General features: G+C 46.0%; 1 protein-coding gene across 7 annotated transcripts in view; it reads left to right on the top strand.

The window, feature by feature from the left end:
- LOC144504323 (catenin alpha-2) overlaps positions 1–27,826 on the top strand; it is a 1,369,240-nt gene that overhangs the window by 1,007,218 nt on the left and 334,196 nt on the right. For all 7 annotated transcript variants that reach the window (XM_078229613.1, XM_078229524.1, XM_078229870.1 and 4 more), the window contains 2 exons: positions 4,051–4,207; positions 11,173–11,373. In XM_078229613.1, coding sequence (XP_078085739.1) covers positions 4,051–4,207; positions 11,173–11,373 — 358 coding nt within the window. The remainder of the gene's footprint in view (positions 1–4,050; positions 4,208–11,172; positions 11,374–27,826) is intronic.

The following is a 27,826-nucleotide window of genomic DNA, read 5'->3' on the forward strand; positions in this document are numbered from 1 at the left end:
TTGAATCCGAGTCCCTGGCGCTGTGAGGCAGCAGTGCTAACCACTGAGCCACCACTAATATCTGTGACAACAATAAATCAAATCAAATCAAAAATTCCAAATGTGGTCTCGCCTGGGCCCTGTATAATTGCAGCAAGACATCCCTTCTTCTTTACTTGAATCCTCAAATATATAAAAGCGAGAACATAATTTAAGTTGACAGTTTTTAACCGCAATCCTGATATTAAAGACTGTGTACGTGCCACTCATCTGATGTTGTGCTGTGGAATGGACGCTCCTCCTGTGTATGAGTGACTTTACAGGGAGCCCTGAAAATGAAGAAGATGTTTTGTACACTTATTTTTTTATATACACTTCTTTAAAATGGAGCTTTTTCAAGATTACAATTGTTTATAACAAAGTAAATGGATTTTCTTTGAGGATCAGGGAAAGTAGATTTGCTGGTGAAGATGTATTGTTGCACTTTGATTTGCTATTACAGATATGTTTTACACTCCCTGGGGCATTTTGTCAGCAGCAGAGCCCAAAATATCGAAACGTTTTGAAAATAACAGGTTGACTGAAGGAATTTTCATGTAAGACAACTCAACAGTTCTCAGATTGCCCTTTATCTGCCCATCAGTAAAGACACTGCTGCTTTCTGTATCTCCCATACAATTACATTTGCAGGGAGCATGTCGTCGGGTCGGTACTGTCATCTTACAAGGCAAATGTCATTTCTTTGGTAGACTGAGATGTTCTTTATTTTCCCTTCAAAGCTCTGAAATTCTTTGCCTACATGTCCGTCCTTGCTCCTCAAACTCGAGGAACAGCAGCAATGGATTGATGGCACAACAGCAGAAAATGCTGGAATATCTCAGCAGGTCTGACAGCATCTATAGAGAAAGAATAGAACCAACGTTTCGAGTCTGGATGAGAAAGGGTCACCGAAAATGTACCCGGCCTCCCACATGGTGCAAGTAGAGCAAACCACAGCTTCCAGCTTTCCTGCCATGACTAAACCCTTTAACTTTAAAAACTTGATCAAGAAAAAGAAATAAAGCAAATAATTCCCCACCATTGCCTAAACCTGGTCACCCTATTATAGAAAGGATATTATTAAACTAGAAAGAGTGCAGAAGAGATCTACTAGGATGCTACTAGGACTTGATGGTTTGAGTTATAAGGAGAGGCTGGATAGACGGGGACTTTTTTCTCTGGAGCGTAGGAGGCTGAGGGGTGCTCTTACAGAGGTCTATAAAATAATGAGGGGCACAGATCAGCTAGATAGTCAATATCTTTTCCCAAAAGCAGGGGAGTCTAAAACTAGAGGACATAGGTTTAAGGTGAGAGAGGAGAGACACAAAAGTGTCCAGAGGGGCAATTTTTTCACACAGAGGGTGGTGAGTGTCTGGAACAAGCTGCCAGAGGTAGTAGTAGAGGCGGGTACAGTGTTGTCTTTTAAAAAGCATTTAGATAGTTACATGGGTAAGATGGGTAGAGAGGGATATGGGCGAAATGCAGGCAATTGGGATTAGCTTAGGGGTTTAAAAAAAAAAGGGCGGCATGGACAAGTTGGGCTGAAGGGCCTGTTTCCATGCTGTGAACCTCTATGACTCTATGACTCTAAATAACGTGTTTCGATTTAACATTGTTTGGAAATATCCACCAGGACTTACTCACCAATCAACTATGTCCATTGCTTCTCAGAAGCAAAGAATTTGGGTGGCACAGTGGCAGAGTGGTTAGCACTGCTGCCTCACAGCGCCAAGAACCCGGGTTCAATTCCGGCCTCGAGTGATTGTCTTTGTGGAGTTTGTACGTTCTCCCCATGTCTGCGTGGGCAAAGGTGTGCAGGTTAGGTTGATTGGCCATGCTAAATTGCCCTTTAGTGTCAGGGCGATTTGTAGGGTAGGTAAGTGGGGTTACGGGGATAGAGCCTGAGTGGGACTGTGGTCGGTGCAGACTTGATGGGCCGAATGGCCTCCTTCTGCACTGTAGGATTCTGTGATTCTAATAGTATATCACAAAAGGAGGCTATTCATCCCACTGACCTTGCACTGGCTTTTTCATTGAGGAATTAAGTTCTTCATCCCACCCCCTGCATTTTTCTCCATATCCCTGCAATATTTTCTCCTTCAAATATTTGTCCAATTTTTTTTTTGTTTAAGGTTTATTAAAATTTTAAACTTCAAATGAACTTGAAACTTCAAATATTTGTCCAATTTCTTTTTGAGAGCTACCATTAAATCTGTTTTCACCACCCTACCATATCGCATTCCAAATCCTACCATGCACTTGTGTTAAAACCCTCGGATTCCCTGACATTTCTATTACTGCTGAACATCCTCTGTGAAGCACCTGTTTAATGGTGTTAAAGAGGTTGTATGAATGGCTGTTACAGCCGCTCTCTCTAGGGAACAGATGAGGATCAGTAATGCTGCGTCCCTTAATCACCACCAATTATACTGTTAGTATCAATGCAGACACCAAATCCACAGCCCTGATTCACAGCTGAGATCGGAGATGAGAATGAAGAGCAGGAATGATTCCTGCGTAACTCATCTGTTGCACGAAAGGTACTATTGGCTTCAGAATAACTCATGGAATCTACAGTGCAGAAAGAGGCGATTTGGCCCATCGAGCCTGCACCATCAACAATCTCACCCAGGTCCTATCCCCATGACAGTTCGGGTACACTGAGAGAGAATTTAGCATGGCCAATGCACCTAACCAGCATATCTTTCAGACTGTGGGAGGAAACCCACGCAGACACAGGGAGAACATGCAAACTCCACACAGTGACCCAAGCTGGGAATCGAACCCGGGTCCCTGGCGCTGTGAGGCAGCAGTGCTAATCAATGTGCCACCGTGCCGCCCCAGCTGTCATGGGGGATTTGTACCCATTCCCCCAGAGCATTAATCTAAGCCTCGGGATTATGAGTCCAGTGACCTCACCATCACACCACCACCTCCTCCCACAACCAAATTATTTAGATTAACACCAGAACTCATTCTTCTTGGTGGCGCTCGTGGCATGAGGAATTGCTGACCTCTGGCTGGCCAGACTTGAATCATGGGGAAGGCCCAAAGAACAAAGAACAAAGAATCGTACAACACAGGAAACAGGCCCTTCGGCCCTCCAAGCCCGTGCCGAAGGGCCAGGCTAATTAAGTGCCTGAAAGACACTTGATTCTGTCAGGCCTACCCTATGGAACTGGTGGGGTTCCCTGCTGCTTTGTGAGACTCCCTGTTGGCCTCACGGAATCTAAGCTATTGAATCACTCTACAAGGTTTTAAAATGACCTATTGGGAAGATATTTCTTACTTGCGGGGGGGAACTGTGCCCTCGTGGTGTTGTAACTGGACTTGTAATCGAGAGACCAGGGTAATGCTCTGGGGACCTAGGTTCTAATCCCACTACAGCAGGTGGTGAAATTTGCTTTGAATAAAAATCTGAAAGTGAAAGTCTAATGATGACCATGAAACAATTGTCGATTGTCATAAAAACCCATCTGGTTCACTAATGTCCTTTAGGGAGGGGAATCTGCCATCTTTACCTGGTCTGGCCTACATGTGACTCCAGATCCACAGCAATGTGGTTGACACTGAAAGGATGGGGAATAAATGTTGATTTTGTGTCTCTGTGCCCTGTTTGAGAGCAGGCTTCCACTCCATCTGACGAAGGAGCAGCGCTCCGAAACCTAATGGTATTTGCTACTAAATAAACCTGTTGGACTTTAACCTGGTGTTGTTAAAACTGTTACTGTGTTTACCCCAGTCCAACGTTGGCATCTCCACATAATAAATGCTGACCCAGGCAGTAATGCCCACATCCCCTGAATAAAAAAAACTGAATTTGATACGTGGGAATGATTCCCAGTGTATTGCTTACGGTCACAATTGTCTTTTAATAGGCAATGTTGTACGTAGACGACTGCTCGCCAACACAGTTTTTGGCACAATTAAGGATTTGGGGTGCACCCTTACCTCCTTCCTGAATGCTATAGTTTTATTAAAAACTGTGAAAAATTTAGGCGAAGTAATTCCCGCATGTGCCTTTTCTTTCAGGTAATTAATGCAGCACTGACCCTGGCTGCGAGGCCACAGAGCAAAGTTGCCCAAGATAACATGGATGTCTTCAAAGACCAATGGGAGAAGCAAGTACGGGTTCTGACCGAGGCTGTCGATGACATCACTTCTGTTGACGATTTCTTGGCTGTCTCAGGTACAGAAAAATGCAATTGAGCCAAAGAAAGTTCCGAGATCTAAATCCACACCCAAGGGCCGCAGAGGTCTGCACATGCACAACAGCACCCTCTGCTGCTACGGCAAGCTGGCTGGCAATGGAAGCCTGCCACCACCACTCCCCACCCACCCCCCCCCCCCTCCCCACCCCCTCCCTCCTGCCTCTCGTGGCTGGAAATGACCTGGTCCATTTTTTCACAATCTAAGTCCAGATAATTGGGAGTAAAGACTCATGCAAAAAACAAATCTGAAACTCTTCCGTGTCCAAGCTAGCTGGACACTTAGAATTTTGTTTGTAAAACCGCCCCCAAGGTATTTAGATGATTTGGCTTTTCCCTCTTTAAACCCTGCTGTCTTGAATTTGAGACTCAACATTAGCAACTTGCATTCAGAAGTTTAGAAGAACTTGCAAGTTCCCCTCCAAGTCCTGACTTGGCACTATATCGCCATTCCTTCACTGTCATACAGACATGCAGACATGCAAATTAGGAGCAGGAGTAGGCCATTCGACCCCTTGAGCCTAATCTGCCATTCAAGCTGATCTGACCGTGGCCTCAGTTCCACATTATTTCCTATCTCCTACACCCTTTGACTCCCTTGTCAATCTAAAATCTATCTAACGCAGATTTTAAAAATATTCAATGACCCTGCTTCCACCACCACCTGGGGAGGAGACTTCCAGACTCACAACTGCCTTGGAGGAAATATTTCTCCTCAGCTCTGTCTTAAATGGGAGATCTCTTGCTTTTGAACTGTGTTCCCAACTGCCAGTCTCTTGCACAAGGGGAAACATCCTTTCATCATGCATCCTGTCAAGTCGCCTCAGAACCTTATATGTTTCAATAAGATTGCTACTCATTCTTTAAAAGTCCACTGGATATAGACCCAAACTGTCCAACCTTTTCCCCTACGATAAACCCCTCATCCCAGGAAGACAGTCAAGTCAACCTTTTCTGAAATGCTTCTCATGCAATTGCATCCTTTCTTGATAGATAGAAATGATAGAAACCCTACAGTGCAGAAACAGGCCATTCAGCCCATTAAGTCTGCACCAACCACAATCCCACCCAAGCCCTACTCCCATATCCCTACACATTTACCCACTAATCCCTCTAATCTACACATCTCAGGGCACTAAGGGGCAATTTTAGCATGGCCAATCAACCTAATACGCACATCTTTGGACTGTGGGAGGAAACCGGAGCACCCGGAGGAAACCCATGCAGACACGAGGAGAATGTGCAAACTCCACACAGACAGTGACCCAAGCCGGGAATTGAACCCGGGTCCCTGGCACTGTGAAGCAGCAGTGCTAACCACTGTGCCATCATGCTGCCCTTTCTGGGAGTTAAAATTCACCCGAGGATTATCTTCCTTTATATGATGTTCACCTGTGATCAAATTGCTATGTTGTACGATTTATTAATTGTCAGTTAATATCTAGTCCACTAGTGCCCCTGCTTGTGTGTGAAGGGCTCAGGAACTTTTGTAGATACCTTGAGCAACTATTCGAAGTAATCATCCACATCTTTGCTCAGGATCAGATTTTCCGCCCAATTATATCCTTTATAAATTTCCCAGTGTATTCTAAATTCAAATGACCTAACAACGGTCTTTTCCTGTCGGCTTTCTTTATTTTGCCCACCAAGTTCTCAATAGAATTCTGTCTTTTTCTTGACCCCATGATTTATAACAGGCTTCACAGTTAGTGTCCTTCTCTTCACATTTCTCATTTCGACCCAAACCTAATTTTCTTCAAAGGCACTGTTAATTGCCAGAGGGCCGCACGGTGGCACAGTGGTTAGCACTGCTGCCTCACGGTGCCAGGGACCCAGGTTTGATTCCAGCCTTGGGTCACTGTCTGTGTGGAGTTTGCACGTTCTCCCCCTGTTTGCATGGGTTTCCTCCGGGTGCTCTGGTTTCCTCCCACAGTCCAAAGATGTGTGGGTTAGGTGCATTGGCCATGCTAAATTGCCTCTTAGTGTCAGAGGTCTAGCTAGTGTAAATGTATGGGATTATGGGGATAGGGCCTGGGTGGGATTGTGGTCGGTGCAGACTCGATGGGCCGAATGGCCTCCTTCTGAACTGTAGGATTCTATGATTCTATGAATTAATAACCTCAGAGTAAATAATCGCTTGGTAGTACAGAAATTGAATGCTGCTGAAAAATGAGACATGCTGCCGAAGCTTTTCATCTTGTACTCATCAGGACAGATCCAAAAAATTGCAAATTTCAGAGGGAACAACAATTTATTCTACATGAGAAATAATGGGTGCTGATTAGTTGCCAAGTGGACTCTGATTAGTTGAGGCATTGTCACGGTGAATATACCATGGAACATTTCCCACACAACACATCAATCAATCGGAGTCGCCTTGCAACTTGGGGATAACCTGCTATATTCTCTATGACAGAACCTGAACCACAAACCTTCCCTCCACTGCTGCTTGAACGTACCACAGAAACATTCAGCTCATTGTGCTTGTGATGGCTATTTGCAAGAGCTATCCGATTTAGGGGAGCCAGTGGTGTAATGGTATTGTTGCTGGACTAGTAATCCAGAGATGCAGGATGATGCTCTGGCATCCTGGGTTCAAATCCCACTATGGCAGATGGTAAAATTTGAATGTAGTAAAAATCTGGAATTAATGACGACCATGATGGAATTAACGATGACAGTGCAACCATTGTCGATTGTTGCGAAAACCCATCCAGTTCGCTAATGCCCTTTAGGGAAGGAAATCTGCCGCCCTTACCTGGTCTGGCCTACATGTGACTCCAGTACATAGAAATGTGTTTGACTCTTAAAGATGCCCTCTGAAATTGCATGATAAGCCACTCTGTGCAAGGGCAATTAGGGATGGGCAACAAATGCTGGTCCAGCCAGCAATGCCCACATCCCACGGATGAATAAAAAAAGTGCCATTCTTTCCTCATAGCCCTGTAAGTTTTCTCTTTCCAAGTATTTATTTTATTTTCTTTTGGAAGTTACGATTGAATCTGTTACCATCACTCTTTCAGACAGTGCAACATAATAATTCAATTAAATCAAAGTTGTTTTTGCTTTTATTTACCACAGCCAGAAGGACTTGGAGGCTTTGGATGGAGTACAGAAAAGGTTTTCCAGGATGTTGCCTGGTATGGAGGGTATTAGCTATGAGGAGAGATTGAATAAACTGGGATTGTTCTCCCTGGAAAGATAGAGACTGCGGGGCAACTTGATGGGAGTTTATAAAATTATGAGGGATATAAAGAGGGTGAACAGTTGGAAGCTTTTTCCCAGGGCAGAAATGACAATTACAACAGTGCACAAGTTCAAGCTAAGGGGCGGGTGGAGGGGGCGGGGAGGGTTCAGTGGAGATGTGCGGGGGAAGATTTTTACATAGAGGGTGGTGGGGGCCTGGAATGCACTGCCAAGTGAGATGGTTGAGGCAGTTACGCTAGCGACATTCAAGACTTATCTGGATAGACACATGAACAGACGAGGAATAGAGCGATACAAGCAGTTGGTCTAGATAGGACAACATGATCGGCGCAGGCTTGGAGGGCCGAAGGGCCTGTTCCTGTGCTGTACTGTCCTTTGTTCTTTGTTCTTTAGCGCCCAAAATATACTACGTGAAACAATGGTGACTAAAAGCATTTTCAGCAATGAAGAAATCGGAGGAAACAACTAGCAGCGCTTATTACAAGGGTTACTGGTCGAGGAACAGTTAATGCGTTTGCCTGAAATTCCTGTTCGTGGATTGTTTGCCAGTTTAAAATAAATGGGTTACTGCCTGCTAAAAATAATGGAAAGAGTCTGTTCAGAATGACATATTAATCCTTTATAGTTCAGCTGCCTTGGCGTGATCTCAGGGATATTGTCATTACCTATTCCAGCCGATGATTGCACTCTGTCTATTATTCTGGATGCCGAGGTAAAATGAGGGTGAAAATGAGCTGTACAATACTAAATAATTGGTTTACTGCTCATCAGGTAATTTCATGCATGTCCATTGGTAATATAACTGAACTGGACTTCCTATATCAATACTGTGTCTGTAAGAGCTGAACAGAGACTGGGGATTCTGAGATGAGTAACTCACCTCCTGACTTGCCAAAGCCTTTCTATTATCGACAAGACACCAGATAGAATACTGCCCGCATCGAGATGAGTGCAGCTTCAAAAACCCTCAAGAAGCTCCAGGACATCCAGGACTAAACAGTCCACTTGGTTGGCACCCCATCCACCAACTTAACCATTTACTCCCTCGAGACACCATAAGACCATAAGACATAGGAGCAGAATTAGGCCACTCGGCCCATCGAGTCTGCTCCGCCATTCAATCATGGCTGATTTTTTTCTCATCCCCATTCTCCTGCCTTTTCCCCATAACCCCTGATCCCCTTATTAATCAAGAACCTATCTGACTCTGAATTAAAGACACTCAATGATCTGGCCTCCACAGCCTTCTGCGGCAAAGAGTTCCACAGATTCATCACTCCCTGGCTGAAGAAATTCCTCCTCATCTCTATTTTCAAGGATCGTCCCTTTAACCTGAAATTGTGGCAGCATGGTGGTACAGTGGTTAGCACTGCTGCCTCACAGCACCAGGGGGCCGGGTTCGATTCCCGGCTTGGGTCACTGTCTGTGTGGAGTTTGCACATTCTCCCCTTGTCTGTGTGGGTTTCCTTCAGGTGCTCCGGTTTCCTCCCACAGTCCGAAAGCTGTGAGGGTTAGGTGGATTGGCCACGCTAAATTGCCCCTTAGTGTCAGGGAGACTAGCTAGGGAAAATGCATGGGGTTATGGGGATAGAGTCCGGGCGGGATTGTGGTCGGTGCAGACTCGATGAGCCTGCACTGTAGGATTCTATGACAAACAATGTGTACCATCTACAAGATGCACTGTCGCAACTCACCAAGGTTCTTTTGACAATGCCTTCCAAACCTGTGACCTCTACCACCTAAAAGGACAAGGATGGCGGATGCATGGCAGCACCACCAGCTGAAATTTCTCTCGAAGCCACTCACCATCCTGAATTGGAACTATAATGCCGTTGCTTTACTGTCACTGGATGAAAATCCTGGAAATCCCTTCTTAATAGCGGTCCGGGCACCATATCGACCACATTGGTTCAAGAAGGCGGCTCACTGCCACCTTCTAAAGAGCAGATAGGGTGGGCAACAAATTCTGGCCTTGTCAACGATGCCCTCATTCCATGAAATAATCAAAAAAGTGTAGAATTTCAAACCCACATTGATCCACATGCAACATAAAATTCCTTTTCCTCAATTTATTAATCCCTGGAATATTTGGAGTGGTGGTGTAGTGGTATAGACACAGAACTAGTAATCCAGAGACCCAGGGTAATGGTTTTATTTTGAATCCCACTGCAGCAGATGTTGGAAATTGATTTCAAAAAAATCTGGAATTAAAAGTCAAATGATGACCATGAAACCATTGTCAGTCATTGTTTAAACTCTTCTGGTTCACTAATGTCCTTGGGGGAAGAAAATCTGTCTTCACAACAATGCAGTTGACTCTAAATGCCCTCTGAAATGGCCTCGCAAGCCATTCAGTTCAAGGGCAACTAAGGATGGGCAACAAGTGTTGGCCCAGCCAGTGACGCCCACAACCTGTGAAAAATTAAAGGACAAAAGTATTTGTTTATTCAAACTGTCCTGTAGAGTCACAGAGTCATAGAGGTTTACAGCTTGGAAACAGGCACTTCAGCCAACTTGTCCATGCCGCCCATTTTTTAAAATCCCGAAGATCGTCCCAATTGCCCACATTTGGCCCATATCCCTCTATACCCATCTTATCCATGTAACTGTCTAAATGCTTTTTAAAAGACAAAATTGTACCTGCCTCTACGACTACCTCAGGCAGCTTGTTCCAGACACTCACCACCCTCTGAAAAAATTGCCCCTCTGGACACTTTTGTATCTCTCCCCTCTCACCTTAAACCAATGCCCTCTAGTTTTAGAGTCCCCTACCTTTGGGAAAAGATATTGACTATCTAGCTGATCTATGCCCCTCATTATTTTATAGACCTCTATAAGATCACCCCTCAGCCTTCTACGCTCCAGAGAAAAAAGTCCCAGTCTATCCAGCCTCGCCTTATAAATCAAACCATCAAGTCCTGGTAGCATCCTAGTAAATCTTTTCTGCACTCTTTCTCGTTTAATAATGTCCTTTCTATAATAGGGTGACCAGAACTGTATACAGTATTCCAAGTGTGGCCTTACCAATGTCTTGTACAACTTCAACAAGGTGTCCCAACTCCTGTATTCAATGTTCTGACCAATGAAACCAAGCATGCCGAATGCCTTCTTCACCACTCTGTCCACCTGTGACTCCACTTTCAAGGAGCTATGAACATGTACCCCTAGATCTCTTTGTTCTGTAACTCTCCCCAACACCCTAGCATTAACTGAATAAGTCCTGCCCTGGTTCAATTTGCCAAAGTGCATAACCTCACAGAGGGTGATGAGTGTCTGGAACAAGCTGCCAGAGATAGTAGTAGAGGCGGATACAATGTTGTCTTTCAAAAAGCGTTTAGACAGTTACATGGATAAGATGGGTATAGAGGGATTTGGGCCAAATGTGGACATTTGGGACTAGCTTAGGGGTTTAAAACAAAAGGGTGGCATGGACAAGTTGGGCCAAAGGGCCTGTTTCCATGCTGTAAACCTCTATGACTCAAAGACTCTTATGTTGTTGAATTGCTGATTGAGCTAGGCATGTATGTATATTGGTGGAACAGGACTAGATCTTGATGTATTTAGACCCGCCATTTAATCACATCCTTTTCACTGCACCATGTTTCCATTGTTCCATGTACTGCAGTGCATGCCCATGACTGTTCAATTCTTGGATGATCAACCATTTTCTAAACATTGATGTCAGCCTCATCTTAAAGGTCACTTATTTTCTTCAATCTCTTCCTTTAAACTTTGTCAGAAAACCACATATTGGAGGATGTGAACAAGTGCGTCATAGCTCTCCAGGAAGGTGACGTGGACACACTCGATAGAACTGCTGGGGCCATCCGAGGGCGGGCAGCAAGGGTTATCCACATCATCAGTGCGGAGATGGAGAACTACGAGCCTGGAGTGTACACCGAGAAAGTAATGGAGTCCACAAAGTTACTCTCTGAGACTGGTAAGAGTTGTAGATCAAAGTCTGACAGTGTTGCATACTTGTTCACATATTAATTAGGAGCATAGGCACAGGAGCAGGCCACTTAATCCCTTGAGTCTATTCCACTATTTAATGTATGCGGTCTGATTTGCTACTGAACTCCATATACCTGCCTTCACCGCAAGTCCTTTGGTGAACAAAATTATTTCGATCTCAGATTTAAAATTGACAGTTGACACACCATCAAGTCTCTTTTTCAGAAGAGAGTTCAAAACTTAGATTCATAGAATCAAATAGAATCCCTACAGTACAGAAGGAGGCCAATCGGCCCATCGAGTCTGCGCCGACCACAATCCCACCCAGGCCCTATTCCTGTAACCCCACACATTTACTCTGCTAATCCCCCTGACATTAGTGTCATTTAGCATGGCCAATCAACTTAACCTGCACATCTTTGGACAGTGGAAGGAAACTGGACCGGAGGAAACCCACGCAAACACGAGGAAAACGTGCGAACACCGCACAAACAGTGACCCGAGGCCGGAATTGAACCCGGGTCCCTGGTGCTGTGAGGCAGCAGTGTTAACCATTGTGCCACCGTGCCATGCTCCCTTTGCCTTTAACAGTGTTTCTCAATTTCGCTCTGATATTTAAATTATGTCCCCTCGCCCTGGATATTCCATCAACTCTGTGGGCGGAATTTCATTGGCGCCCCCGCCACGGGAATCAGAGCGAGTGAGGGGCGGAGCATGGGGAGGTCCGTTGACCTCGGGCAGGATCTTACAGTTTCGGGATGAGCGAGGCCATAAAATCCCACCCACACTGTTCATTTCAAGTTGACTTTCAGAATTAAATTGAAGCTATTTAAATTCTCATTCTTGTTTATTTCATGAACTGCCATGTCCACAATATGATTATGCATTGAAATAAGTAATAACTGACTATGGCCCTTTCTGCTTTCCCTGCTTTCTGGCTGAGATGCCACCAAAATGCGTATCTCCTCATGAATGGTTGTTCGCAAAACCTGCATTTATGGGGTACCTTTTGATACCTGAAAATGTCCCAATGTGCTGTACAGCCAATGAAATACAGTGAAGTTCCAGATCAAGCTGGTGTGGTTTCACCGTCATCAATAATCTAATATAAGATTGGCAGGTCTACACTTATCCTTTCACTGTTGCTCATTAACCAGCCAACCTGGTTCATTAATGGTATCAAATGTAAAGATCAAACCAGGACTCATCCAACATTGCTCCTCATTACTGGATAAACTAAGCCCCAACATATGGAGTTATTCCTGCTGGACAAACAGCCGGAAGCTTACCACTGCTGATAGGCTAGTTGTGTTGGGTTGTTTTTCTTCTGCACATATTGGTTACTCACACTCTGCACCTAAGGTCTGCGGGTCTATGGTGAGAAAAATCATTGAATCTCTCGTGCAGAGAGAGGCCATTTGGCCCATTGAGCCTGCACCAACAACAATCCCACCCAGGCCCTATTCCCACAACCACACGCATTTACTCTACTAATCCCCCTGACTCTAAGGGGCCAATCCATCTAATCTGCACATCTTTGGGCTATGGGAGGAAACAGAAAAGATTTACCAGGATGTTGCCTGGTATGGAGGGCGTTAGCTATGAGGAGAGGTTGCAGAAACTTGGTTTGTTCTCACTGGAACCACGGAGGTTGAGGGGTGACCTGAGGGGTCTATCAGATTATGAGAGGCATGGGCACAATGGATAGTCAGAAGCTTTTTCCCAGGATGGAAGAGTCAATTTCTAAGGGCACAAGTTTAAGGGGCAAGGTTTAAAGGAGATGTACAAGGCAGATTTTTTACACAGAGTGTGGTGGATGCCTGGAACTCGTTGCTGGGGGAAGTAGTGGAAGTGGATACAATAGTGACTTTTAATGGGCGTCTTGACAAATACGTGAATAGGATGGGAATGGAGGGATGTGGTCCGTGGAAGAGTAGGGGGTTTTAGTTAAGCAGGGCAGCATGATCGGTGCAGGCTTGGAGGGCCAAAGGGCCTGTTCCTGTGCTGTAATTTTCTTTGTTCTTTGAAACTGGAGCACCCGGAGGAAACCCCATGCAGACACGGGGAGAACATGCAAACTCCACACAAGCAGTGACTCAAGTCAGGAATCGAACCCGGGTCCCTAGCGCTGTGAGGCAGCTGTGCTAACCACTGTGTCACCATGCCGTCTAAGCAAAAGCATTAGTTTCCACAGAGGCAAACAGAAACTAAGGTTTGTCAGGAGTTTGATCTTAAGCATGTTGCGAAATCATGTCAAGCATCCAGCTGACCAAAAGTGCCAGTACATCGGAAATGATTCTTCAAATCATCATTGGAAAGAGACGATTCACGAGTCGGAGTGTAAAATAGGAAATGCAGCAGCCTATTTGTGTGCAGTGAGTTCCCACAAACAACAGTGTGGTAACGATCAGATAATGGGTGAGAAATCAGTCCAGTTATGTAAATCTTTCACCCTCCTGGTTAATGATAGCGATATTTATGGATCCCCTTCCTCAGGGTGGCTATTTAATTGTCCACTGCCATTCATGATTGGATGTGGCAGGACTGCAGAGCTTAGGTCTGATCCATTGGTTGTCGGATCGCTTAGCTCTGTCTATTACATGCTGCTTCTGCTGTTTGGCACACACAAGTGTTATAGCTTCACCAGGTTGACACCTCATTTTTAGGTATGCCTGGTGTTGCTCTTGGCATGCCTTCCTGCACTCTTCATTGAATCAAGGTTGATTCCCTGGCTTGGTGGTAATGATAGAGTGGGAGATATGTCGGGCCATGAGGTTACAGATTGTTCTGGAGTACAGTTCTACTGCTGCTGATGGCCCACAGCACCTCATGGATGCCCAGTCTTGAGTTGCTAGATCAGTTTGAAGCCTGTCCATTTAGCATGGTGATAGTGCCTTGCAGCATGATGGAGGGTAAGCCCAATGCGAAGACAGAACTTTGTCTCCACAAGGACTGTGCAGGAGTTACTCCTATCAATACTATCATGGACAGATGTATCTGCAGCAGTTTGGTGAGGATGAGGTCAAGTATGTTTTTCCCTCTTTTTGGCTCCCTCACCACCTGCTGCCATCCCAGTCTAGTAGCTATGTCCTTGAGGACCTGGCCAGCTTGGTCTGTAATAGCTCTATTGAGCCACTCTTGGTGATGGGTATGGACGTCCTCCACCCAGAGTACATTCTGTGCGCTTGCCACCCTCAATGCTTCCTCCAAGTGGTGTCCAACATGGAGGGATACTGATTCATCAGCTGCTGGGGGGAGGGGAGGATTGCTATGGTAAGTGGTAATCAGGAGATTTCCTTGCCCATGTTTGACCTGATGCCATGAGATTCCATTGGATCTGGATTCCGGAGTTGATCTGAGGACTCCCAAGGCCAACTCTGTAAACCACTGTACCCCAAAACTCAACATGGGCAAAAATGGCTATGTCAGCAGAATGATAAGATGATCTCTGATATCCTCTCCTCTTGCCAGTGACATAATGACTCGTTTAGATTTATTTGAATAAATCTCTTTATTGGTAGAGGGATTGAGTTTCGGAGCCAGGAGATCATGCTGCAACTGTACAAAACTCTGGTGCGGCCGCATTTGGAGTATTGCATACAGTTCTGGTCGCCGTATTATAGGAAAGATGTGGAAGTGTTGGAAAGAGTGCAGAGGAGATTTACCAGGATGTTGCCTGGTATGGTGGGAAAATCATATGAGGAAAGGCTGAGGGGCTTGAGGTTGTTTTCATTAGAGAGAAGAAGGTTAAGAGGTGACTTAATAGAGGCATACATGATGATCAGAGGATTAGATAGGGTGGACAGTGAGAGCCATTTTCCTCGGATGGTGTTGGCTAGCACGAAGGGACATAGCTTTAAATTGAGGGGTGAGAGATATAGGACAGATGTTAGAGGTAGGTTCTTTACTCAGAGAGTAGTAAGGGCGTGGAATGCCCTGCCTGCAGCAGTGGTGGACTCGTCAACGTTGAGAGCGTTCAAGTGGTTATTGGATAAACATATGGATGATATTGGAATAGTGTAGATTAGAGGGGCTTTAGATTGGTACCACTGGTCGGCGCAACATCGAGGGCCGAAGGGCCTGTACTGCGCTGTAATGTTCTATGTTCTATGTTCTATCTACATATGCCTGAAGGGCATTCCCCACCATGTGTTCTGCCCACATAAAGAATCCCTGAATGCCTATTTACAACAGATATTTAAAAATGTGAAGCAGTCGAGGGGAACCCGGCAAGGCAAAAGACTATTGCCAGAATTCTACCGCTGCGCCCGCCACGGAAGCGGAATGGGCGAGGGGCGGACAACGGAAATGTCCATTGACCTTGGGTGCGAATTTCTGGTCTCGAAATGAAGCTGTAAACCCCCGCCCTGTATATCTAGAAAATACAGAGCTATATACCTGGAAAGTATAGGACCCGGGGCACAGCTTTAAGGTGTGAGGAGCAAGGTTTAAAGGAGATGTACGAGGCAGAGTTTTTACACAGAGGGTGGTGGTGCCTGGAACTCGTTGCCGTGGGAGGTAGTGGAAGCGGACACGGTAGTGACTTTGAAGGGGCGTCTTGACAAATACATGAGTAGGATGGGAATAGAGGGCTATGGTCCCCGGAAGTGTAGGGGGTTTTAGTTCAGTCAGGGCAGCATGGTCGGTGCAGGCTTGGAGGGCCGAAGGGCCTGTTCCTGTGCTGAAATTTACTTTGTTCTTTGTTCTTTCTTTGTATATCCAGAAAACACAGGACTTTATATCCAGACATTATAGGAGAATACAAGCAGAAATCACAGGTTGATATGGCCAGAAGCCACAGGACTGTACACTGAGAAAGCACAAAGAGGGCTTACCCATAGGAGTACATCCCCAGAAACCCTTCCCCAACTATCCATCGGTTATTTCTGAGTGACAGAAAATCCATGATCTTCCAAAATGTTCTCCAACATGCGAGACTCCCTCTCGGAAGCATCATTTCAAAATTGATCGAAAAATACAGCTTTTTAAAATTCATTTATGGGACATGGGCATTGCTGGCCAGCATTTATTGCTCATCCCTAGTTGCCCTTGAGAAGGTGCTGGTGAGCTGCCTTCTTGAATCGCTGCAGTCCATGCGCTGTAGGTTGACCCACAATGCCATCAGGGAGGGAATTCCAAGATTTTGACTCAGCAACTGCGAAGGAACAATGATATATTTCCAAGTCAGGATGGTGAGTGGCTTGGAGGGGAACTTGCAGGTGGTGGTGTTTCCATGTATCTGCTGCCCTTGCCCTTCTAGATGGCAGTGGTCATGGATTTGGAAGGTGCTGTCTAAGGATCTTTGGTGAATTGCTGCAGTGCATCTTGTGGATAGTACACACTGCTGCTACTGAGCGTCAGTGGTGGAGGGAGTGGATGATTTTGGATGTGGTGCCAATCAAGCTGCTTTGCCCTGGATGATGTCAAGCTTCTTGAGTGTTGTTGAAGCTGCACCCATCCAGGCAAGTAGAATATTCCATCACACTCCTGACTTGTGCATTGTAGATGATGGGCAGGCTTTGAGGAGTCAGGAGGTGAGTTACTCATTGCAGTATTTCTAGCCTTTGACCTACTCTTGTAGGCATTGTGTTTATGTGGTGAGTCCAGTTGAGTTTCTGGTCAATGGTAACCCCAAGGATGGTGACAGTGGGGGATTCAGTGACGGTTACACCATTGAATGTCAAGGGCCGATGATTAGATTGTCTCTTATCGGTAATGGTCATTGCCTGGCATTTGTGTGGCGCGAATGTTATTTGCCACTTGTCAGCCCAAGCCTGGATATTGTCCAGATCTTGTTGCATTTGAACATGGACTGCTTCAGTATCTGAGGGGTCGCGAATGGTGCTGAACATTGTGCAATCATCGGTGAACATCCCCACTTCTGACCTTATGATGGAGGGAAGGTCATTGAGGAAATAGCTGAAGATGGTTGGGCCTAGGACACTACCCTGAGGGACTCCTGAAGAAATCTCCTGTACCAGAGATGACTGACCCCCCACAACCGCAACTATCTTCTCCTGTGCCAGGTATGACTCCAACCAGCAGAGTGTTTGCCCCCTGATACCCATTGATTCCAATTTTGCTAGTGCTCCTTGATGCCACACTTAGTCGAATGCGGTCATGATGTCATGTCACCCACGGAAAGCAACTGGCCCGGATGGGGTACCCGGACGAGCACTCAGATCCTGCGTGGATCAGCTGATGGGGGTATCGCAAATATCTTCAGCCTCTCTTTACAACAATCTGAGATCCCTATCTGCTTCAAGAAGACACCATCATCCTGGTACTTAAGAAAAACCAAGCAACGTGCCTTAATGACTATCGGCCGGTGGCTCTGACATCCATCATTATGAAGTGCTTTGAAAGGTTAATCATGGCATGAATCAATTCCAGCCTCCCAGACTACCTGGATCCACTACAGTTTGCCTACTGCCGCAACAGGTCCACAGCAGACACCATCTCCCTGGCCCTGCACTCAACCCTGGAACACCTAGATAACAAGGACACCTATATCAGACTCCTATTCATTGACTACAGCTCAGCCTTCAACAATATTATTCCCACGAAACTCATCTCCGAACTCTGTGGCCTGGGCCTCGGCACCTCCCTCTGTGACTGGATCCTGAACTTCCTAACTTGCAGACCACAATCAGTGAGGATAGGAAACAACACCTCCTTCATGATCATCCTCAACACTAGTACCCCACAAGGCTGTGTCCTCAGCCCCCTGCTATACTCCTTATACACCTATGACTGTGGCCAAATTCCCCTCCAATTCGATTTTCAAGTTTGCTGATGACCCTACCGTAGTGGGTCGGATCTCAAACAATGACAAAACAAAGTACAGGAATGAGGTGGAGAATCTGGTGAACTGGTGCAACGCCAATAATCTCTCCCTCAATGTCAACAAAATGAAGGCGATTGTCATCGACTTCAGGAACCATCGTGGAGAACATGCCCTTTTCTACATCAACGGGGACAAAGTAGAAACGGTTGAAAGTTTCAAGTTTTTAAGTCTCGAGATCACCAACAACTGTCATGGTCCCCCCATGCCGACGCTATAGTTAAGAAAGCCCACAACGCCTCTACTTTCTCAGAACACTAAGGGAATTTGGCATGTCAGCTAAGACTATCGCCAACTTTTACAGATGCACCATAGAAAGCATTCTTTCTGGTTGCATCACAGCTTGGTATGGCTCCAGCTCTGCCCAAGACTGCAAGAAACTACAAAAGGTCATGAATGTGGCCCAATCCTTCACACAGTCCAGCCTCCCATTCATTGACTCTGTCTACACTTCCTGCTACCTCGGCAGCATAATTAAGGACCCCATGCACCCCGGACCTACTCTCTTCCGCCTTCTTCCGACAGGAAAAAGATACAAAATTCTGAGGACGCATGCCAACCGACTCAAGAACAGCTTCTTCCCTGCTGCCGTCAGACTTTTGAATGGACTTACCTTGCATTAAGTTGATCTTTCTTTACACACTAGCTATGACTGTAACACTACATTCTGCAACCTCTCCTTTCCTTCTCTATGAACGGTATGCTTTGTCTGTATATTGTGCAAGAAACAATACTTTTCATTGTACACTCATACATTGATTTGATTTGATTTGATATTTTTATTGTCACATGTATTAGCAAACAGTGAAAAGTATTGTTTCTTGTGCGCAATACAGACAGAGCATAATATATGTGACAATAATAAATCAAATCAAATCAAATCAACTCTCACCTCATCTCTGGTGTTCAGCTCAACCAAGGCTGTAATGAGGTCAGGAGTTGAGTGACCCTGGTGAAACCTAAGCTGGGCGTCACTGACAGGTTATTGCTGAGCAGGTGCTGCTTGAGAGCACTGTTAATGACCCCATCCATTAGCCCACTGATAATTGAGAATAGACTGATTGGGCGGTAATTGGCCGGGTTTGGATTTGTCCTGCTTTTTGTGCACAGGACATACCTGGGCAATTTTCCACATTGTCGAGTAGCTGCCAGCATTGTAACTGTACTGGAAGAGCTTGGCTAGGGGAGCAGTATGTTCTGGGGCACAAGTCTTCAGTACCATTGTCAGAATGTTATGCAATATCCAGTACCTCCAACCATTTCTTGATATCACGTGGAGTGAATCGAATTAGAACATAGAACATAGAACAGTACAGCACAGAACAGGCCATTCAGCCCACGATGTTGTGCCGAGCTTTATCTGAAACCAAGATCAAGCTATCCCACTCCCTATCATCCTGGTGTGCTCCATGTGCCTATCCAATAACCGCTTAAATGTTCCTAAAGTGTCTGACTCCACTATCACTGCAGGCAGTCCATTCCACACCCCAACCACTCTCTGCGTAAAGAACCTACCTCTGACATCCTTCCTATATCTCCCACCACGAACCCTATAGTTATGCCCCCTTGTAATAGCTCCATCCACCCGAGCAAATAGTCTTTGAACGTTCACTCTATCTATTCCCTTCATCATTTTATAAACCTCTATTAAGTCTCCCCTCAGCCTCCTCCACTCCAGAGAGAACAACCCCAGCTCCCTCAACCTTTCCTCATAAGACCTACTCTCCAAACCAGGCAGCATCCTGGTAAATCTCCTCTGCACTCTTTCCAGCGCTTCCACATCCTTCTTATAGTGAGGTGACCAGAACTGCACACAATATTCCAAATGTGGTCTCACCAAGGTCCTGTACAGTTGCAGCATAACCCCACGGCTCTTAAACTCCAACCCCCTGTGAATAAAAACTAACACACATTGGCTGGAGACTGGCATCTGAGATGCTGGGGAACCACTGGAGGAGGCCAAGATGGATTATCCACTTGGCACATCTACCTATGCTTACATTTCTGCATTAAGCCTACTTCTGGTGCATTTTACTCATTGATATTGGCCATGCACTCTGGAAAAACGGGCTGTTTGTAATACATGTTCCACCGTGCTCCATACATGCTCTCCACCGTGAACATTATCATCGGCATCTCACCAGCTACCTGACTCATTATTGTGGAGGCTAAGAATCACCTGGGCTGCGGATGTGTTTTTTTAAAACTCTGTCTCTTGTGTTATGGATGTCGAGGCCAGTCATTACCCATTGGAATAGCCCAAAGAGGAGGTGCTGGTATTCAAAGGTGCAAGGCCAGTCATTGGTGTTAAAGGGAGGCACGGTGGCACAGTGGTTAGCACTGCTGCCTCACAGCGCCATGGATCTGGGTTCGATTCCCTGCTTGAGTCACTGTCTGTGTGGAGTTTGCACATTCTCCCCGTGTCTGCGTGGATTTCCTCCGGGTGCTCCGGTTTCCCCCCACAGTCAGAAAGACGTGCTGGTTCGGTGCATTGGCCATGCTAAATTCTCCCTCAGTGTACCCGAACAGGCGCCAGAGTGTGGCGACTGGGGGATTTTCAAAGTAACTTCATTGCAATGTGACCAATAAATAAACTTTGACAAAACTTTTTACGCCCTGTGCCGACACGGTGGGCCAAATGGCCTCCTAATTCTGTGGCATTTGATCAATGTTGTTAATATGAGCACAGCAAGATCCCACAAAGAACAATTCGTTGAATGAGCAGATAATTTGTTACTGTGGACTTTGGTTCGGGTACGACTATTGGCCTTGAACACCAGGGAATTCTCTACTCTTCTTCGAATAGTGCCTGGGATCTTTTACTCCACTTGAGCAATCACCAAGGCTTTTGCGGTGTTTTATCTGGTTCTTACGCCAGAGGAGCATTCCAATAGCACTAATCCTCCATTTTATAGCAATCTCACTCAAAAGAACAACATCGGAAACAATAAACAATAAACATCCATAAGCCTTAAGTGGACATTTATGATTATGACAGCATGGATGTGGCATGAAAATCCAAGCAGGGTTTTATGACCTCGCACTTGAAGCTGCTTTTATTGCAGCAATATTTTTGCATCCATACTCCAGAGGTAATCTCTCCACTCCTTCAATACACAATACACCAGACTGTGGTTCACATCTAAGATTCACAGTGTACTGTACAGACTGTCCTTAATAACTCAGTGTAGAGAACATTGGGTCATCAGATAGATAAAACACTATCAATTGCAGTTGCAACTCAATCTGCCAATTGAGATAAAACGGTAGAACAGAAGAATTTTTTTTCCCGTCATTAACAAGGAGGTGTCAGCTCTTCAATTTCTCTCTCTGAAAGTATTTAGCGGACAAAGCTTTGATTTTTGTTCAGGCTTACAACCACAGAAGGGCACACGCTCAATGTATGGTTAGCACTGCTGCCTCACAGTGCCAGGGACCCGGGTTCGATTCCCGGCTCGGGTCACTGTCTGTGTGGAGTCTGCACATTCTCCCCGTGTCTGCGTGGGTTTCCTCCGGGTGCTCCGGTTTCCTCCCACACTCTGAAAGACGTGCTGGTTTGGTGCATTGACCGTGCTAAATTCTCCCTCAGTGTAGCCGAACAGGTGCCAGAGTGTGGCGACTAGGGGATTTTCATAGTAACTTCATTGCAGTGTTACTGTAAGCCTACTTGTGACACTAATCAATAAATAAAACGTGGCAAAGAAGCTCCAGGTTTACCTTGTGTGTGTGTATTTTTGCATACAATTCAGCATTGTCTTTGGAGAAACTGGCAATTAATTACCCGTGGGCTGAATCTGATAGGAGGGGGTTTGGGGAGGGGTGGGGGCGCGGTGTCGTGCCCTCTCCCCCTCTTGAAGAAATGTCAGAAGACAGTCGACCCACGTGTTGCCCCACAGCAATAACAACACTGCGGGCGGCATGAACGTGGTGAGAGTGGCATTACCGCCCCTCCGTGGCAGCCTCAGCTGTCCCAGCAGTATCGGTGGTGGGCTCTAGTTGGACTGGAAGTGGGAAGAAGGCTTGAGGAGCCGAGAGGGAGGGAAGCAATGGGGGAATGGGTTTCAGAGGGAAGAACAAAAAATAGCATCATCTTGAGGGTAAGGTGCCCTCAATGTGCACAGAGCACCCCCGACCCCCAAAGGTCACAGCAGTTTGCTTACAAAATGGCCTGCTCCCTGCCACCTACCTGCCCACGCCAGCCATGTTATGGCATGGGCATTGTATTATTCTGGTCAGTTGGCTCGATAACAATTAACTGTTAATTGATTACTTGAAAATATATTCTGTGGGATTGTTCAAGGGTGGGTGCAGAGGCTTGCCAGTCCTGAACAATCTCCACACTTTACAGTTTTCAGAGGTTCATGTTCTGCGAAAGATCTTGAGTCATTTTCAAATGCTTTGTTATTTTGGTTGATTTGAAGTTTGATAGGTCTCCACACCAAAAATACGTCTGGTGGTGGTAGCCATAAAATTCACCCTTGTGTTTTCAATATTATATATAGTTCTCTCCATGAAGTCTCTTCTGTTGCTCAATATTCATAGGCTGGTGCATTTTAGTATACTAGCCAGCTCAGTCTGCCCTCATCAGGTTTGTATTGAATTCTCCTTTCTTCAGAGGCTCCTGTGTCTCTGCAGACTCTCCATCATCTACCAAGACATAAATGGTGGAACACTCTCCACTTGCCTGGATGGGTGCAGCTGCAACAAGACAAAAGAAGCTCGACACTATCCAGGACAAAGCAGCCCACTTAATTGGCACCCAGCCCAGCACCTTAAATATCCACTCGCTCCATCACTGGTGTGCAGAATGCATTGCTCTAACTTGCCAAGGCTTCTTCGGAAGCACCTCCCTCGCCCGCAAACTACCACCGAGAAAGATAAGGGCACTGAGTGCCTGTAAATACCATCACCACGTTCCCCTTTAAATCACATGCCAACCACCTTTGAAAATATATCACTGACTCTTCAATGGCATTGCAACAAAGTCCTGGAATTGCCTATCCAACAGGTAACAGCTGTTATGACCTTGACAGAGGCCATTAAATTTTAGAAACAAACTCAAATGACCAATTATTCCTAATCAACTGAAAGAATTAGGTTTCATGTTTTGAAGAAAAACTTTTACTGTACAGAGTCAAGCAAAGCAAATACAACCAACTGAACAATAGAAACATAGAAACATAGAAGAAACATAGAAAAACTACAGCACAAAACAGGCCTTTCGGCCCCACAAGTTGTGTCGAACATATCCATACCTTTTAGGCCGACCTATAACCCTCCATCCTATTAAGACCCATGTACTCATCCAGGAGTCTCTTAAAAGACCCTATTGAGTTTGCCTCCACCACCACTGACGGCAGCCGATTCCACTCGCCCCCACCCTCTGTGTGAAAAACTTCCCCCTAATATTTCCCCTGTACGTACCCCCCAGCACCTTAAACCTGTGTCCTCTCGTAGCAGCCATTTCCACCCTGGGAAAAAGCCTCTGAGAGTCCACCCGATCCATGCCTCTCAACATCTTATACACCTCTATTAGGTCTCCTCTCATCCTACGTCTCTCCAAGGAGAAAAGACCGAGCTCCCTCAGCCTATCCTCATAAGGCATGCCACTCAATCCAGGCAACATCCTTGTAAATCTCCTCTGCACCCTTTCAATCTTTTCCACATCCTTCCTGTAATGAGGCGACCAGAACTGAGCACAGTACTCCAAGTGGATACGTTTCATTAACACTTAGATTTTAAACCTGAAAATCCTGGCAGACTACTTTCCATTTCATTTGTAATTCCACTCAAGAGTTTCTCTATCCATTACAGGACATCGAAGGTTTCTTCACTTTGCTTTGGACCAAACCAAGATGTGCCACAGCTCTCAGGAATTAATTTTTTTTTTCTGAAATGTGGGCACTACTGGCCAGCCCATTCCTAATTGCTCTTGAGAAGGTGGTAGTGAACCAGCTTCTAGTATCGCTGCTATTCATGGTAGGTACAGCCCACTGCTGTTAGGAAGGGAGTTCCAAGATTTTGACCGAGCAACAGTGAAGGAACAATGATTTATTTCAAAGTCAGGATGGTGTGTGGTTTGGAGGAGAACTTGCAAGTGATACTGTTACCATGCATCTGCTGCCCTTGCCCTTCTAGATTCTAGAGCCCATAGGTTTGAATGGTGCTTCCTAAAGAGCCTTGGTGATTTGCTGCAGTGCATCTTATAGATAACACATAGTGCTGTCACTGTGCATCGATGGTGCAGGAAGTGAATATTGAAGCTGGTGAAGGAGGTGCCAATCAAGCGACTGCTTTGTCCTGGATGGTGCTGAGCTTCTTGAGTGTTGTTGGAGCTTCACCCATCCAGGCAAGTAGAAACGATTCCAGCACATTCCTGACCTGTGCCTTATAGCTGGTGGAAATATGTTTTACTAAGTGTTACAATCCCAATTGGTGTTACTACTGGACAGAAGGTACCAGAATGGAACCCTAGCTCAGAAGACCTCAACTTTTATTTTTATGGCAAACATTTTTTTATGGATGGACAGAGTCACAGCACTGCAGTTAGCTTTTAACAACAAAAGAAAACATGTATTAAACATACACGGTGGCACAGTGGTTACCCCTGCTGCCTCACTGCGCTTGAGACCCAGGTTCGATTCCCGGCTTTGGTCACTGTCTGTGCGGAGTCTCCATGTTCTCCTCATGTCTGCATGGGTTTCTACCAGGTGCTCTGGAAGAAACAGTCCAAATGAGGTACTGGTTAGGTGGGTTGGCCACTATGCAAAATTCTCCCTCAATGTTCCCGAACAGGCGCTGGAGTGTGTCGACGAGGGGATTTTCACAGTAACTTCATTGCAGTGTTAATGTAAGCCTTCTTGTGATACTAATAAATGAACTTAAAACTTAAGTTGAACCATAAAACAATAATCCTTCATTCCCAACAGGAGTTTTTTGTAACCCAACAGGCTGACTGTTGTCAGACAACACCCCACTCTGAAACCCAGCAGCAAATACCACTCTATTATTCTTCTGTGGGTTTCTCCTCAAATTCACCCACAGGTGATTGTCACACAAGTGATTCCCAACTCCACTCTCAAAAGAAGAAGCTTTAAAATCTTTTCTCAAAGAATACTTCCCCTCAGCTGTTTTATTAAGATTCCACCTCCTTGTTTTCCAACCATCCTTTGAAAGAAGGCTTTCTCTCATCTGTATTTCAGCAAGTATCTGTCTCAAGGCTTTCCAACTCTCCTTTCAGTATTCCTTTGCCTTGAATTACTACATGAATCCAAACAGAATCACAGAATACTACAGCGCAGAAGAGGTCCTTTGGCCCATCGAGTCTGCACCAACGCATGAAAGGCCCTGACCTGCCCACCTAATCCCACTTGCCAGCACTTGGCCCATAGCCTTCAATGTCATGGTGTGTCAAGGTCTCATCCAGGTACTTCTTAAAAGATGTGAGGCATCTCGCCTCCACTACCCTCCCAGGCAGTGCATTCCACACTGTCACCACACTCAGAGTAAAAAGGTTTTTCCTCAAATCCCCCCTTAACCTCCCACTTCTCACTTTTAATTTGTGTCCCCTTGTAACTGACTGATAGGGAACAACTGCTCCCTATCCACCCTATCCATGCCCCTCATAATCTTCTACACCTCGATCAGGTCGCCCCTCAGTCTTCTCTGCTCCAGAGAAAACAACCCAACCCTATCCAACCTCTCTTTATAACTTAAATGTTCCATCCCAGGCAACATCCTGGTGAATCTCCTCTGCACCCCTTCCAATGCGTTCACGTCCTTCCAATAATGTGGCAACCAGAACTGCACACAGTGCTCCAGCTGTGGCCTCAGCAAAGTTCTAAACAACTCCATCATTACCTCTCTGCTTTTGTAATCTATACTCCGATTGATAAAGGCGAATGTGCCCCTATTAACCTGCCTTTCCGCCTTCAGAGATATATGGACAAACACGCCAAGGTCCCTTTATTCTCCAGAACGTCCCACTGTCAGACCTTTCATCGTATAATTCCTTGTCAAATTACTCCTTCCAAAGTGCATCATCCCGCACTTTTCAGGGTTAAATTCCATCTGCCACTTATCCACCCATTTGACCATCTTTTCTATATCTTCCTGTAACCCAAAAAACTCAGCCTCACTGTTAACCACCCGGCAATCTTTGTGTCATCAGTAAACTTACTGATCATACACCCCACATAGTCATCTAAGTCATTTATATGAATGACGAACAAGAGGGGGTCCAGCACGGATCCCTGTGGTATGCCGCTGGACACTGGCCTCCTGTCACTATAGCAGCCATCTGTCATCACCCTTTGTCTCCTACCGCTAAGCCAATTATGAATTCACCTTATCAGATCACCCTGTATCCCAAACCACTACACAAAACTCAGGTACTCTGTTCCCAACATAATACTATTGATTCCAAAGGCTGGAAATAAGGACAACAAATCTTATGATTGTTTCCGATCTCTGGCTTTTCTCTAACCAATTTCATCCACCCATTTCCAGGTCTGCCTTTAACTTCAATGTTCTCATTCCACTTCCTCTTTGTTCCTTTAACTTTAAATTTCCAGGAAAATTCTCTCCTTTCTCTAGTTTCCAGAATTAATGGGCCCGATTTTACCATTGCGTCGCACCCGTTTTCGGGTGCAAAAACTTGGTAAAGTCGGGTGTGAGGCAATTAATGCGATTTGCACCTGAGTCCACGCAGATGCCCATTTTACCAAGGCCCAAAAATGACTGCGATCCGAATCACGCCCGAAACGGGCGCAACAGCGATTTAAATGCATTTGCATACATTTAAATTGAATTAATAGGCTGCCCGCCCAACTTTATCTGCATTTCCCCCTTTACCATCATGTTCACCCGTCCAGATTCGGCGTGAAACAGACCTGCTTGGCAAAGGTCTGTTTTGGGCGCTCCAGCTTCTGAAGAGGTAAGTTCAGAGCTTCCAACGGCTCTCTGATTCAGATCTGTGGTGGAGGGGGAGGGGGAGGTAGGCCAGATCATTCTCTGGTGGGGGTGGGGGAGAGGAGGGAGGCCCGATCGTTCTCTCGGTGGGGGGGGAAGCGAAGAGGGAAGCGGGTCAGATGTATCTCGGTGGGATGGGGGGGAGGCCCGGGCATTCCCTAGTTGGCGGGGGAGGCCCAGGCATTCTCTGGTAGGGAGGAAGGAGGCAGGTCAGATGTATCTCTGGTTGGGGGGAGGCCCGATCGCTCTCTAGTGGGGGCGGGGGAGGGGTGGGAGGGAGGAGGGAGGCCAGATGGATCTCTGGTAGGGCGGGCGGGGGGCAGGGGGGCCACTGCCACTCTGTGGGTGATTGTTGGGGGGGAAAAGGGGGGCAGAGGGTCACAATCAGTCTGGGTAGCGGGGTGGGGGGGGTGGATAATGGGGCAGTTATGTTGTGGGGGTGGGATGATGTCTGTGGGGGCCATCACTCCCGCTTTTTGCTCCCGAGCCGCTTTATCTGCTTTTTGCGGCCCGGGAACGATGTGACAGGGGTACGTTTTTTCAAATTTTTTTCTCACTGCGCATGGGCAGTTCAAAGCTCCGATCGGAGCTGCGGCGTTTTGGGCGCAAACTGCACGATTCAGAC

Source organism: Mustelus asterias, chromosome 1 (assembly GCF_964213995.1).
Source record: "Mustelus asterias chromosome 1, sMusAst1.hap1.1, whole genome shotgun sequence".
NCBI classification, from domain to species: Eukaryota; Metazoa; Chordata; class Chondrichthyes; order Carcharhiniformes; family Triakidae; genus Mustelus; species Mustelus asterias.